Here is a 13,890-nt window from a genome sequence, read left to right on the forward strand (position 1 = left end):
AGAGGGGGGGAGATGGGAGATGCAGGGGGGGGAGTGAGATGGGAGATGCAGGGGGGGGGAGTGAGATGGGAGATGCAGGGGGGGAGAGAGATGTGAGATGCAGGGGGGAGAGTGAGATGGGAGATGCAGGGGGGAGTGTGATGGGAGATGCAGGGGGTGGGGAGAGATGGGAGATGCAGGGGGGGGGGGAGATGGGAGATGCAGGGGGGGGAGATGGGAGATGCAGGGGGGGGGAGAGAGATGGGAGATGCAGGGGGGGGGAGAGAGATGGGAGATGCAGGGGGGGGGAGAGAGATGGGAGATGAGGGGGGGGAGAGAGATGGGAGATGCGGGGGGGAGAGTGTGTATGAATAATGTGGTGCAACTGCATGCAATGGTGTTTTTTTTAATATTTAATATTGCTTTATTAACCTTCAAGCTTTCTCAAATTTGCTTGAAAATGCACCATTTGCCCACTTTTTTTTCAAAATTTTCTCGGGGGGGGAGGGGAACCCCCCTTATGCTGGTCGGGCTCGCTCGCCATGGTGCACTCACCACCACTTTCACGCCGGGCACTGGCCGTTAAAATTATGCCCCCCCCCCCCTGAAAAAAATTCTGCGGACGCCCATGTTACACCGTGCTGCTAACAATGTATACAGCACTTTACAACATTGTCATAATAATAAAGGGGATATAATGCGTTATAGGCTAAAATTATTTAAATTCCGGGCACTAATCTCTGCTTTCTGATTGGTCAAAATGCCACTCGCTAATTGCTCCGTAATGGTAACATTGTTTGTGCTTAATTGAGTAGGGGGGGAGGGGGGTTTAACAGAGGGTTGGTCTCGAATGGAGGTTGAATGGAGGAGGGGGTATCTGTGGAGCAGGGGTGGGGAGATTTGGGAAGGGCCATGGTGCGAGGTGGGGGGGGGGGTGAGAATTGAAGGTCTGTCAATGGCCGTTATCCCTGGACTGTGATGCTATAGCTAGAATCAGCACGGAGTGAATCTCGGCCTTGATGTGTGATCAAAATCAGGGATTTAATAAAAAATTTAAAAAAAGTATAGTTTGTATTCTGCACATAAAGTCTGACAGACCAGCCTGACAAAAGGTTTCCCTGGGTGCCAACTTTCCCCAGGGCCCCTGCAGAGCTGAGGGGACATGACCTGTCCCATTTATTCATGGCAGACTCAGGACTTCATGTTAGAAGCCTGTTTCATTGTTGCAACTCTAGTGTATACTGTATATACTGTCAAATGTACCTATAACAGCAAAGTACAGTAATGCATTTTCATGCTCTTAAGTTGAATGCCCTTAAATGACTTTATTCTTTGTAAGGATATACCATTTATTTTCCGTTACAAAGTGATGGAATTACTATTTTACTTGCAAATATGTTCACCTCTTGCAGCTGACATAATCAGCAGTGCAGACCTTCATTGGCTCTTTACAGTTGTGAAGGGATTATCCAGACAAATTACATTCAGACATGATTTTGAAATTAATTAAAATGTGTGGTAACTGGTACAGTGAGTCTTTTCCGCTTAACATTGAATATTTTAGAGCTGAATTATTTTGCTAACACACTACTGTATCATCTTGTTGGTGCGTGAATATTTTTCCAAGTGTTAGATTCCCTTGGAAAATTAGTTGTTTAAGCTAGATTTCTGCACCCCCCCCCCCCCTTAGTCTTGTACACTAGGGATGCTCAACTCATAGTCCTCAAGACCTCCAACAGGTCAACTTTTAAGGATATCCCAAATGTACCGATTGAGCCACCTGTGCTGAAGCAGGAATGATCAAAGCAGCACTTTTTTTACATTTTTTTTTTAAAAAAAAAATTGCCTAAGCTGCCGATTGATTCATTCTCCCATGGTCAATCGGCAAAGATCCTGCTGCCCAGGGTTCACTAAATGGCTGCCTTTCAGTTTCGACCAATCCTTCAGTCAGTGTATCTCAGCAGCTACAATGTAGTCTTATATTACGAAGATAACATTATCTATTGTTACAGTTTTGCAGCTCAAAACATAATCAACACATCACAAACAGGAAAGTGTTACAAAGATCTTGCACTGCTGGGGAGGTGTGCTAATGTCTGCTATAGAAATCAAAGGATGCTCAGTATATCATAACGCATAACGAATGGCATGACGAGTTGAATAATAAAAAAATGCACTAAGTATTATATAATAGTACAGAATAGATTTATTAATAAAAACAAATGTAGGATATTGCATGGATTGCTCCTTTAAAAACCTGACTTATGGGGGGGTGTTGAAACGAGTTGAGCACTACTGTTTTACCCTACGCAGTCATGCTTTCATAGCGAAACATTTATTTATTTATTTTTAGACCTTTTAGCTGAATGTTGCAATAGGAATAAATGCATAATTTCGCCCAGGACATACTTGGAAACGAGAGGTAACTCTCAATGTATTACGTCCTGGTAAAATATTTTATAAATAAATAAAATAAATACATGCCCTTCGAGTGCCAAGACAAGTAATTATCTGCATCATCACTTCCCACTTGGTAAATAGCAACCCAAAACATTACTTGTAAATGATCAGCCACAACAATTAGCATGCTTCGAAGCTGGTGAAAATAGCAGTGGAGCCCATAATGTTTGGTTAAATGACCTTGCAAAGTAATTATTGCATTTTGATATCGTGAGGAGAGGCTGTGGAACCGTAGCATGAAAACAGTGGTGGTGCTTGCTACACCTTCCAGTATAGGTGTATAACATGCTGCAGCGGACTTTAACATTACATCTCGTCACTGAAAACAAGTTGTCGCCCATTGCTGATCAATACATTAATCCTTTTCAACTCAAAGGCCATATGTATATGCAGAATTCTCCATTCGCAGGCAGTAAGGTGTCTTACGGGAGCTGACTACTTAGTGTAAACCGTTTAGGTCCATATTTCCTAACAGCCTTTCCTCTGTCTAAAAGGCTTCCAAAAGAAAACATGTATTTTGCTGATGAGTCCAGCAGGGAGCTGGTTAATTTCAGCAGAAGTTAATTGATCAGTTTCCACCTAGCTTAAAAGCCTGCTACACAGACTGCAGGGATCTCTAGCACAAGAAGAGTCTGTGCTGCTAGAGAGATCCCAGGGGAAGAGAGAGAGTGTTTCACGCAACACTGGTCACTGGAACCTGCTGGAGGGAACCCCCACAGCCACTGGACTGACGTGGACAGCACCCTACCTACAAGTACCTCTCTTTTGGACTGTGTCTAAGGTTGGTAAGAGGTCTAGCCTTGCAGCCCTCAGATAGGGACTGCAGAAGTGTTAAGTCAGTCCCTTACATGGGCTTAGCTCTGGTTGTTGTTTGCTGATATGAAACTGGTCTCTGTTTGGGGCTGCTGGCTAATAAAGCCTACTTTTCATTTTCCCCGGAAAAAGTCTCCAGTGTTTTACCCGCTGCGCACATCTCTTACACAAACACTATAAGAATAAATGTGACCGATTAGTACCACAGCTTTATAACACTAAACGCAATGTGATATTGTCAGTAGATGAGCTTGCTTATCTTCCCCATATTCTCTTTTCCTGACCATCTTATTCCCGCTGCTTTTACAAAACTCGTTGTTTTAAGTAATTTACTTTTTAATAGTGCTGCCCTATTACTGCGGTATTCAACATCCCAAGAAAGACCGCTGTAAATGGGTCTGCGTGGCTTAAGGCCATGACCCAGTGGCCGCTGTGAGGCGGGCGCCACACACCACAGCCCTCTATGGGGCAGGTGTGCAAAGCGTGGTGACACGTACATTGGCAGAGAAGACAAGAATTTTGTCTTCCCGTGCAGCGATCACGTGGTTGGCGCGCCCCAATGGAAGGGCAGATATGCCCCGTTATGGCCGTGCATCCCACCGCTCCCCTACAGACCGCTGTTCGCGGCTTTTAACTGTGCATGTGCCTCAGTAAAGGCTGGGGCCGTAGCCTAAGGAGTTAGTTACACAACTCGCATAAGAACCATTGTGTTTTGCTATAGAATTTACTTTATCCATGTCGGCTCAATGACGTGCTCGTCACATTTCATGCCTCTGGTCTGGATCTTTATGACTTGAGTTCAGCCATTAAATGACTCTTTTGCATTACTTTGATTGCATCTTGTTTTGATGTGCACGGCCCTCTCTGTGCCTCTGGTCACATACCCCAAAAAGGGACTTCATGAGAACACAAAAAGACGAACCAGTCACAATGGTGACAACTCAGATTTTTTTTTTTTTTACGGTTTCTGTTTTTCCTTTTACAAGGAGCTGCTGATTTTCAGGCGTGTCCTTAAAGGAGAACAAAAGTCTCATAACACGATCAGCCATTTTCTTGGTGCTGATGCACAATGTAATGTTATTGCGAGATCTATTATACAAAGACTAATTGTATCTATACATTCTATGTACAAAGCTACATACAAGGAAACCGTTCTGCTTTTTACAGTGTGGTTCCAAGTTACAATGAAAGATCAACTGATCATAGAGACCAGGGGTGGCCAACTGCAGTCAAGGACCACCAACAGGTCAGGTTTTCAGGATATCCCAGCTTTAGCACAGGTGGCTGTTAACTGATAGACCCTGGGTGGGTGTTAAAAAAATAAATTGATGCAAGTACATAATCCTGTGCAGTCTCTGGAAAGTGAATGAATGCAGGTATATCCAAACATGCATGGTGTGTAATCATTGTCCAAGGGCTTTGCCAATCAAACTAATATTGTTACACTCTACTTAAATCTGTGATTTATCACAAGTATCCAACGCTGTAGAAATGTTTAATCTTTACTCTGCCATCAGTGCAACTCAACACAAACTAAGTCATTTCATGGATAATGGGCAGAATTCAATTCCCAAGACTTTCTTTATTACTTTCGAGTAGGGGTGCTCAACTCCAGTCCTCAAACCCTCCCCCAACCGGTCAGATTTTCAGAATATCCCTGCTTCAGCACAAGTGGCTCAGTCAAAGACCAGTGCTGAATCTGGGATATCCTGAAAACCTGACCTGTTTAAGGGGGGCTTGAGGACTGAAGTTGAGCTCCCCTGCCATAGGATCAGCAATAGCCTGAAGCGGCTGCTCCTCATCTGTTTGGATTTACAGATTACACCAGACTAGCCTAATCCTTTTAGCGATAAAGACTCCAGGAAAATCCTAACAGACGGAGTATTTGGCCACCAATGTGGAATCTCACAAATACCTAATTGACAGCAGCAAGTCTGTTTCCATGTGCGCTGGAGGTCTGTCACACAGTAGGAACGTGGTACTCCTCATGAATGTTAGTGTGTGTGGCGCTCTTGCCAATATGTGAAACTTCCACCTTAAATCTTTATAGATGTTCTTTACAAACTTATCAGAGAACTACATTTTTTTAAAAAACATGATGCGCAAGTCCTTTCAACAGTTTTTATTGAACACTGTTCAATTTAAAAATCATGTTAAACTTCAGTTGCCTCAACCATTCATGAATTAGATAAATTTAAAAAAACATTTCATTGTACCAGTTTATTAAAGGCATACTGTAGGTAAAGAGTATTTGCATAAATAAACCTTTAAGTGAATGTAATAAATTAACTTCTCAAAAATGACAAACTTATGTATTAACCTTGCTTTAAAATACAATATCATTAAAAACGAATGTCTTTGCCAAACATGCATTTTTCCTTATGTCACTTAGTATGTTTTGTTTTTTTAATTGGCAACCATCCTAAACGTCACAACAGATGTTCCTGAATACTGGTTGGTTCCATTTCAGTTTTCATGCTGGTCACCTTCGTCTCTGCCCAACCGCCTTCCGTATTCTGTCCATCTTTTCACTTCCACGCATCAGGAGTTCAGCCACAGTCTGTCACATATTGTTAGTTTTCTGTTTTATATTTTTTTTCTGTTTTTGTAATCCTTGCTTCCGTGTGGAAGTGTCTTCTGGAGCAACTACAAAAGTATCTTAAAAACTTTTTCAGTGCAATAGTGTCCTTGTACATGGATGCCAAAATGCTATCACCGCTCAGGGAGATTAATCACTGGGACCCACTGATCCTGATAACGACTTTCTCTGCAAAAACAGACCACTTTATTGAGGGCAGGGTCCTTCAACTGTGAAGCTTGCGGATTCTGGTGAAAAAAATAAAAATAAATACATGAGTTTCCCCAAATACTGTTACCAGATAACAAAATGCATTAAACAGGAATCAACCACCTGGATTAAACACCTAATCTTGTGTGAACCTGCAGTAAAAATAGTGGAACGGACCATGCACAAGAAAGCTACTACTGAAGCAGCTGTGTTTTGCAATGTGCCGCTAAACCCGGCAACAAAATGTGCCAATTACTTTTGAGATTCATACAGGATGGGCGTTAGATAGTAAGCACTATTTGTGCTAAGAACTACAAAGTAATAAGCTTGGAAAAAAATAATAATAATAAGTCTCCCTACGGTTAAATAATCACAGAGTTTGCAAACCAAATATTTAGATATTATGTGGATTCAATATTAAAAATGGTGGTTTTGTAAATGCATTTAATGAAATGCAGTTTGTTTATACAAGCACCTGCTTATTTGCAGGTGAGAGGCAATTGCATTGCTCAGTTCTGTTAGCACTGAACATGTTGTAACAAGTTTAAAGCAGGAAAACCCCAGCGACCAAATGAGGGAAGAAGTTGTCCAAAGTCCATTTGCAATTAAGGGAAGAAAAAAAAAAAGTGCAACTGTAGCAGAGAGCAAAGTCACTCTGATCTGGCATTACCGAAACTCCTTCTGGGGGTGGGGAGCCCTAGAGGCTCAGGAATGTGGGAGTGAGTCAGCCTTAGAAAAGCATGGGAACAGTGCAAGGAACTGGCAATAGAAATCAAGGGCAGGACAAGTCTACAATACCCTTTAAACATCAATTGTTCTGCTGCTCTTGGATCAGGGGGAATAGGTGATCAGAAGATAGCGCCATTTGGGCGTCTTATAGTAAGGATTTCTCAACTTGCTGCGTAGGTGTATTGAAGCGGTCTAAAACTGTTAGATATACAGGTGCAGCCGTTCCAGAGAAGTGCATAGGTATTTAAAAATGGCCAAGTAGATATTTTGCAACCAGGAGCTATTTAATGCAATGTCATATCTTTGAATTATCCCCAGTCTTCCCCCCCCCCCCCACTATAAGAAAATGGAATTTACATATTTAACAATTAACTTGAGTTATTTCCACCATCCCCAAATTTCGCTTTAGAATTCTTTCTCTGTTTAGAAATAGCCTACAACCTGCTGACAGCCTAGTAAATGGCCAGTTCCCAAAACTAATTTCAACATATTCAATGCTGGAGGGGCTGAAATGCCTTATGCTTCTGGCACAGAAGGGGTTAAAACTAGATAAAGATATAGTGACCCACTAAACTAGGGGTGGCCAACTCCAGTCCTCAAGGGCCACCAAAAGGTAATGTTCTGTATATCCTGCTTCAGTACAGGTGGCTAAGTCAATGACAGCCACTTGTGCTGAAGCAGGGATATCCTTAACCTGACCAGTTGGTAACCCTTGAGGACTGGAGTTCGCCATCACTGCACTAAACCGAACAACCCTGGTATGTGACTGGTAGAAACCACCCACCTCCCAATTCCAACCTCCGTAAGTAGTGTCACCTACATTGACTAGGATACAATGCAGATCAGCAGGTTCCCCAGCCGTGTCAGAACCGCCCAGAATCTCAGCCAGCCGGCTCATGTTGCTCACTCTCAGGATGTTGATGTCATTCTCGCAGCAAAATGCCTGGATCAGGGTGAAGTGGATTTGTAAAGCAACATCCTGATCGTCTGTTTCATCTGCAGCGAGCAGACAAAGAACTACATTGTCTGGATCCCTGTAAAAAAACAAGGGGTTTATAAAACATTACTCAATTTGGAGTTCCTTGCAAACAATATCTGCACCTCTAAAGAATCCCTTCACTGCAACATGTAAAACACACACTTAGCACTGACGGGTTAACAAGACTAATAGTTGTTACTTAATTGTTAAGAAGTGTGCATTATATTTTTAGTTAATAATTAAAAAAAAATCTGTAAGACAAATTGGTTTTATCGTTTTTGCAACATTTAATTATTACAGATGGTTAATATCCATTTCAAATAACTGATGCATACAGCAAATTAGAAATAATAAAAAAACTAAAAAAAACAACTTGCTGTACGCATCAATTTGCCACTTGAATCCCTACGTAGAAACAATGAGTTGTTGCAATGTCACAAACTGCTCTGAAAAGTTTTCTATGAAGATACATACACATTGAGAAGTTTTGCAGCCTCATACACGCCGATGGTGATGCTACTTTGCACCATAGCTTTGCTCAGCACTTCTTCCAACGCGTTTCCCACTATGTCCATCCTGATCACAAAAAGAAAAAAAGCAACGTGTCATTCATTATACAAATGACCACAAACATGCTCAGGGAGCTGCAGATTCATGATGCACTGTAAGAACTATTCCCATCAACATCTTAGTCATGCATGATTCAGGTTAACAGTAATCTCTTTAAAAACAAGGGTGAAAACAGAAATAATGAGACCTTCATTTTTAAAAAGAAGCAATACCTGCATCACTTATTAACCGATACATTACTATGGGGGTGTTGCTCTTGCAGTGTATGACTCAAATGAAGGGTTTATGTAACTGCAATCTTCAAGAGCCACCAACAGGTCAGGTTTTTAGGATATCCCTGCTTCAGCACAGGTGGCTCAGTCTTTGACTGCCCACTTGTGCTGAAGCAGGGATATCCCGAAAACCTTCTGTTGGTGGCTCTTGAAGACTGGAGTTGGCCAACTCATTTGCAGAATGAAGAGACACACACACACACTTTTTTTTTTGCATTCCTATAAAGATATTCCACATATTCTTATTAACCCAACCTGCACCTTGGATTAAAAACAAATACAGGATGTGCAGCACAGTGTGTGCAGGCATGTAAAGAAGTGGGGGTGCAGATACACAGCCCCAACTAAATCAATAAGATGCATTTAAACACCCCAACAACCTGTGTGACCCCCCCATGGTGGTGGTTGGGGGTGCTTTAACCCACGGCAGACCGAGCATTGTAGGCCCCTCTAACGCTACGTTTGAGGGGGGAGAGACGCACAGTCTCAGTACTGCGCTCAGGTTGCGTCACTGCCGCTTTCCCACAACATGACCCAACTCTTCCCCCCCCCTGCAAGTTAGCAGTTTGCAACACACGTTACATTTCTTTTTTTTGCAAATTGCACCCAATGCCCGATCATGCTTGCGATCGCAAACACAGGACTGGCCAACGGTGCCCCCAACAATGCAATACATAATAATAATAATAATAATAAAAGTTTTTTGGATAAATATAAAATAATCTTACTTTCCCACGGTGTGATCACTAGTGAGTTCCTCCAAAGTCATATTGCACATGCAAGCAGCTGCAGTGTGAAGTCTGTGCAGATCTGGGGTAGTGTGTCCTCCTTTTCCCTGCGGGTAGTTTGCTGACCCTACTGTGTCTCTGTAATCCTCCTGTGTCTCCAGCTGTACGCAGGGACACACGCTGCAGCCCGGCTCTAAATCTCCTCCTGAGTCTCCAGCTGTATGCACACACTGCAGCCCGGCTCTGAATCGCCTCCTGAGTCTCCAGCTGTACGCACACACTGCAGCCCGGCTTTGAATCTCCTCCTGAGTCTCCAGCTGTATGCACACACTGCAGCCCGGCTCTGAGCTCCTCTCGCTTGTCCTGCTCCACACACTCTGCCCGTCTTGCTCTCACAACCCGGCATTAGCCTCCTGCGCCCCAGCCAACCGCCACGCAGCTCATTTGCATGCCGCGCCTCTGATTGGCTCATGCAAATGAGCCGCTTTTTGGTCTTCAACTTGACCCCTTTTGGAGTCCCTTGGCGAGCATGGAGATAACGTGCGTGCAACATCTGTTAGCCCCGCCCCTATCCGTGCTTGCCCCCGCCCACATCCGCAAGCGCGGTCGTGATTGGCCGGCTTACGGAACTGGGGGCGGGGTATTTTCCCGTTTTCTAAAGCGATGAAACAGTTTATTGTAACCCTTTCGCTGCCGCAGTGTGCTGTACCGGAGATGTGTGTGGTTGTCAGGGGCATAATACATCATGGCAACACATTGACTTGACGGGGCAAGTTTATTCGTGCATCTTGACGTCTGCACAGTGTTAATAAACTCAGGGTTTCAACGCTGTCTTTGCTTGTTATACCTTAGAAACCGCACCGAAGTTATGAGGGGAGATAAAACAACGCGTTTCATCCACGAATGGGTGAACAGAGCACTTCTATAGTGATAAAGCCTGCGAAGCGAGTAACGGCTGCGGGTGGGGGGGGTGTAGACTGGGAGGGTTTCGAAAGTAACCGCCGTTTTGCGGCGCGAGGGCTTTGAAGCTCGTGCGCACGCGCCGTGGCTGCATGCCCCACGCGCACGAGATAACAAAAAAGCGCGGGCAGCGACGTCAGCGCAGTCTCTGCCTACGTCACGCCAGGTTCATGGAGGCACTCGGGAGAAGGGCGGGGGAGGAAAGCGCGTGATGATTGGCTCCCCCTCCCTCCGCGGCCGTCTCCATGGCGACCAGAATTTTCGCCTGGTGACAGGAAAACGCGGGGAGTCCCCGCAGCGGGGAAAGAGGTCACGTGCAGCCGGGCAGGGCCGCCCGGTGACTCCCAACCTGGCGGTCTCCAGCTCACGGGGGGGCCCGGGTTATATTTGTTATCTGAACAAGCAGAGCGTTCAAACAATGTGTGTTGCCCGTAAATGAGGCTGGTGTGTGTTATTCTTACAGTGTCATATGTGGAAGTGCATGCACACTGCAAAATGGTGCTGGAGGGGGGTACTTATCTGCCGGTGCACTGTGTCCAGGGAGGTCCAGACATCTCAGGAGATAAGCGTAGAAAATGGAAGCAGGCACACGGTCTTATGAAAATACAATTTAATGTGCCACCAAAGGGTCCAACGTTTAGGCAAAAATTGCCTTTATCAAGGAGAGGGCAATTTTTGCCGAAACGTTGGACCCTTTGGTGGCACATTAAATTGTATTTTCATAAGACCGTGTGCCTGCTTCCATTTTGTACGTTATTCTTACAGTGTGACTGTATGCGGGGCTGCACCTAGTAAAACAACACAAGCTGGCCTGAAGAGCTTACAATCTAAGTAAAACAACACAAGCTGGCCTGAAGAGCTTACAATCTAAGTAAAACAACACAAGCTGGCCTGAAGAGTTTACAATCTAAGTAAAACAACACAAGTTGGCCTGAAGATCTTACAGTCTAATCAAGCCCGTACCACAGTGCGTGCAAACCTGTGCTGATTCGCTTCGCCGCCACAACGTTCCCAAACGTAGGAAAACTGCCAAAATTTTATATAACATTTATGGCCCAAATTGTTCAAAATTAACTTTTTTTTTATGTGGCAAAATAGCACCCGTGCAACATCAGCCTTTTATTTTTTTTCGAAAGTAAAGAATTTAGAAAGTGAAATGAATGGAACATGCAATGCCTTTAGAAATAAATTAACTTTTTTTAGCGTACAGCAAATTTATTGCAAACTGTTTTGTTTTTTTGTCAAGCGAAAAGGGTGAAATGCAAAGTGTTTGCTAACTCGTGTGAAAAGTTCTCAGACCCCCCCAATCCTCTGACAATTCACTTTGGTAGCTTTGGCATTTTCTATCACTGCTGCAGGCTCCAAGGATGTGGAGACAATCCCTACAGGAGAACTCACTTCCACACCCCCAGATAGATTGCACACCAGACAGGAGTATATTTGAACACAGGAACACTTTATTTTCCAACAGCATATACTGCACAGCACACTTCTTGGGCTTCACCCTCAGGATGGTCCCTGGACTCTAACTCTGGGACACGAGGCCTCCAAAGCCGGTCCTATCTCTTCCCTGCCTCCCTAATAGAGCCAGGGGAAGGTAATCACTCCTCACTCCCCCAAAGGGGAGGGGACAGTAGGTGCCAAAATCCCTGCACACATTTGGGTGACTACCAGTCTCCCTCAAGGAGAGAGACACACTAACTAAATTTGGTAGTGCAGCCCCTTAAGTACATAGGAAGGTCCAAAGTCTGAGCCCAGGATTGGACAGAACACAGTCCTTGGCCCGCCTCCTCCCCGTCACTCAAGGAAGCTGCTTCTGTGGGGGAAAACCCTGGATTGGTCCTGACACTGCCCGCACTGTTACCAGGGCTTACATGTCAGGGAAGGCAGACTAGTAGCCAAGCCAGGCATGTCTACATATGTATGTGTAAGAGACAGCTGTGTGTGCAATCATATAACGCAGTATGTTTAGATATGGCCTTTAGCACTCATGGGAAGAGAGTTCTCTTGTGTCAGTAGTGACTAATGAAGCTGCTGTCTCGGTTTAGGCCACTGCTATGTGTCCCGAACAGTTGCATAAATTTGTATTCATGCAACCTTCTCTCTTTCGGTGTTCTAAGATTACCTTTGAGGATGGCCACCTTCAGATCGTTCATCTTATGCATGCTGCTGATTCCTGTACGCTCACAGGAGGCCTGAGCCTCCGCTTCTGTGAGCCTAGGGCCAGCTCTCTCTCTCTTAGTGTAGCGCCTCCACCTATGAGGATCCCAACATAGGAGGGATTTGCTCATTATAGGAACCAATACAATAGCAAGAATACTATCACAACAAATGTATCATATAACTCGTATTTACTATAACTGGATGTAACAGTACATCACACCAATACGATTTAATAGTACAAGGCCGTAGCCCACACCCTAATGGTTCCCCAAAAGTACTGAGGGTGCTGTGGCACCAAAAATCCCCAATGTCCGTACCAGCAATCTCACCCAAGTGTGAAGTAGCGCTACCCACCTGTGATGTGTAGGTGCACGTGGGTACTTTCCTGGTCTCAGAACTGACCAGGGAATAGCAAAATGAGGTTGCTGGATCATGTCACACGCAGGGGGGCGTCCAACACAACTCCTCTCCCACCTTGTCCCATGCACGGTCCGCGGTGCTATCTCCAGCCGGAAGAGTGCCTCTGTCTGCTGCCACGTGCAGCGCTAGTCCCAGGCCGCTGCTACAAACTAATGGGAGGGTCCCTATCTGGGGCCTTCCCTACAATACTGCACTGGGTTGACTTAGGTCCTAGCTGGGGCCTAAGGGGCAAGGTCTTGGCCTAGTCCAGGAAGCTACTGCTCCCTAGACACTACCTGTCTCCTCTGTGCCTCTGTCAGACTGCCTCTCTGTCAAGTCCCGCGGAGGATATCCTCCATCCTAGATGGCAGCTCGCGCGCTCTTTCTCGCAAGTCCTTCTGGGACTTGTAGTCCCTAGTTCCTTTTGAAGCCATTCCAAGATGGCCGCCGCTCCGCCACAACTGCGCAAGAATTCTGCAACGGCCCAGAGTGTGCAGTGTCCCGCCAAGCAGCTAGGCAGTTCCCCACACCAGGGCAGGATAGGGGACATGGCTACACATACATAAAGATATACAACACTTAACAGAATGATAGATTATTTCTGAGTGTTATTTTATGTTTTCCACCCTTCCTACTGCTTCACGTGCTGGATGTTACGTATCAAAGTTTTTTGGCTCCAAAATCTACAAAAAAAACACTAGAATTATCAGGCAGAAAAAATCCCACTGAAAGTAATGTAGATTTTTTTCCTTTCTCTGATAAATCTGGTATTTTTGTTTGCTTTAGTTTTGCAGCCAGGAAACTTTAATACTCAAACCATAATGTGTTGGCATCCAGACTAACAACCTCACTCTCCCAGCTATTATGGAAAAACCCCAGCAGAAATAATAGTGAAAAAAAAAAAATAAATACACATATATATATTTTAGCATGTTCTTCTATAGCGCGGCTAGTTTTACAAAGACATTTTGCAGGCAAAGGTCCTTGCCCTGTGAAGCTTACAAACGATTTTTTGTGCCTGAGGCACAGGGAGGTAAAGTGACTTGCCCA

General features: G+C 44.6%; 1 protein-coding gene across 2 annotated transcripts; it reads right to left on the reverse strand.

The window, feature by feature from the left end:
• Positions 1-5,359: 5,359 nt before the first annotated feature.
• Positions 5,360-10,322, reverse strand: GADD45A (growth arrest and DNA damage inducible alpha). 2 transcript variants are annotated; one of them, XM_075615861.1, is made up of 4 exons: positions 9,319-10,322; positions 8,223-8,324; positions 7,554-7,803; positions 5,360-6,078 (listed from the first exon to the last, which is right to left on the reverse strand). In XM_075615861.1, the coding sequence occupies exons 1-4, from the start codon at positions 9,366-9,368 to the stop codon at positions 5,965-5,967; spliced, it is 516 nt and encodes a 171-aa protein (XP_075471976.1). In that variant the 5' UTR covers positions 9,369-10,322; the 3' UTR covers positions 5,360-5,964. The 2 variants fall into 2 exon arrangements, with proteins under 2 accessions (XP_075471976.1, XP_075471977.1); XM_075615862.1 differs by having other exon boundaries at positions 7,590-7,803; positions 9,319-10,309.
• Positions 10,323-13,890: the final 3,568 nt, after the last annotated feature.

The sequence above is a fragment of the Ascaphus truei genome, chromosome 10, assembly GCF_040206685.1.
Source record: "Ascaphus truei isolate aAscTru1 chromosome 10, aAscTru1.hap1, whole genome shotgun sequence".
Lineage (NCBI taxonomy): Eukaryota > Metazoa > Chordata > Amphibia > Anura > Ascaphidae > Ascaphus > Ascaphus truei.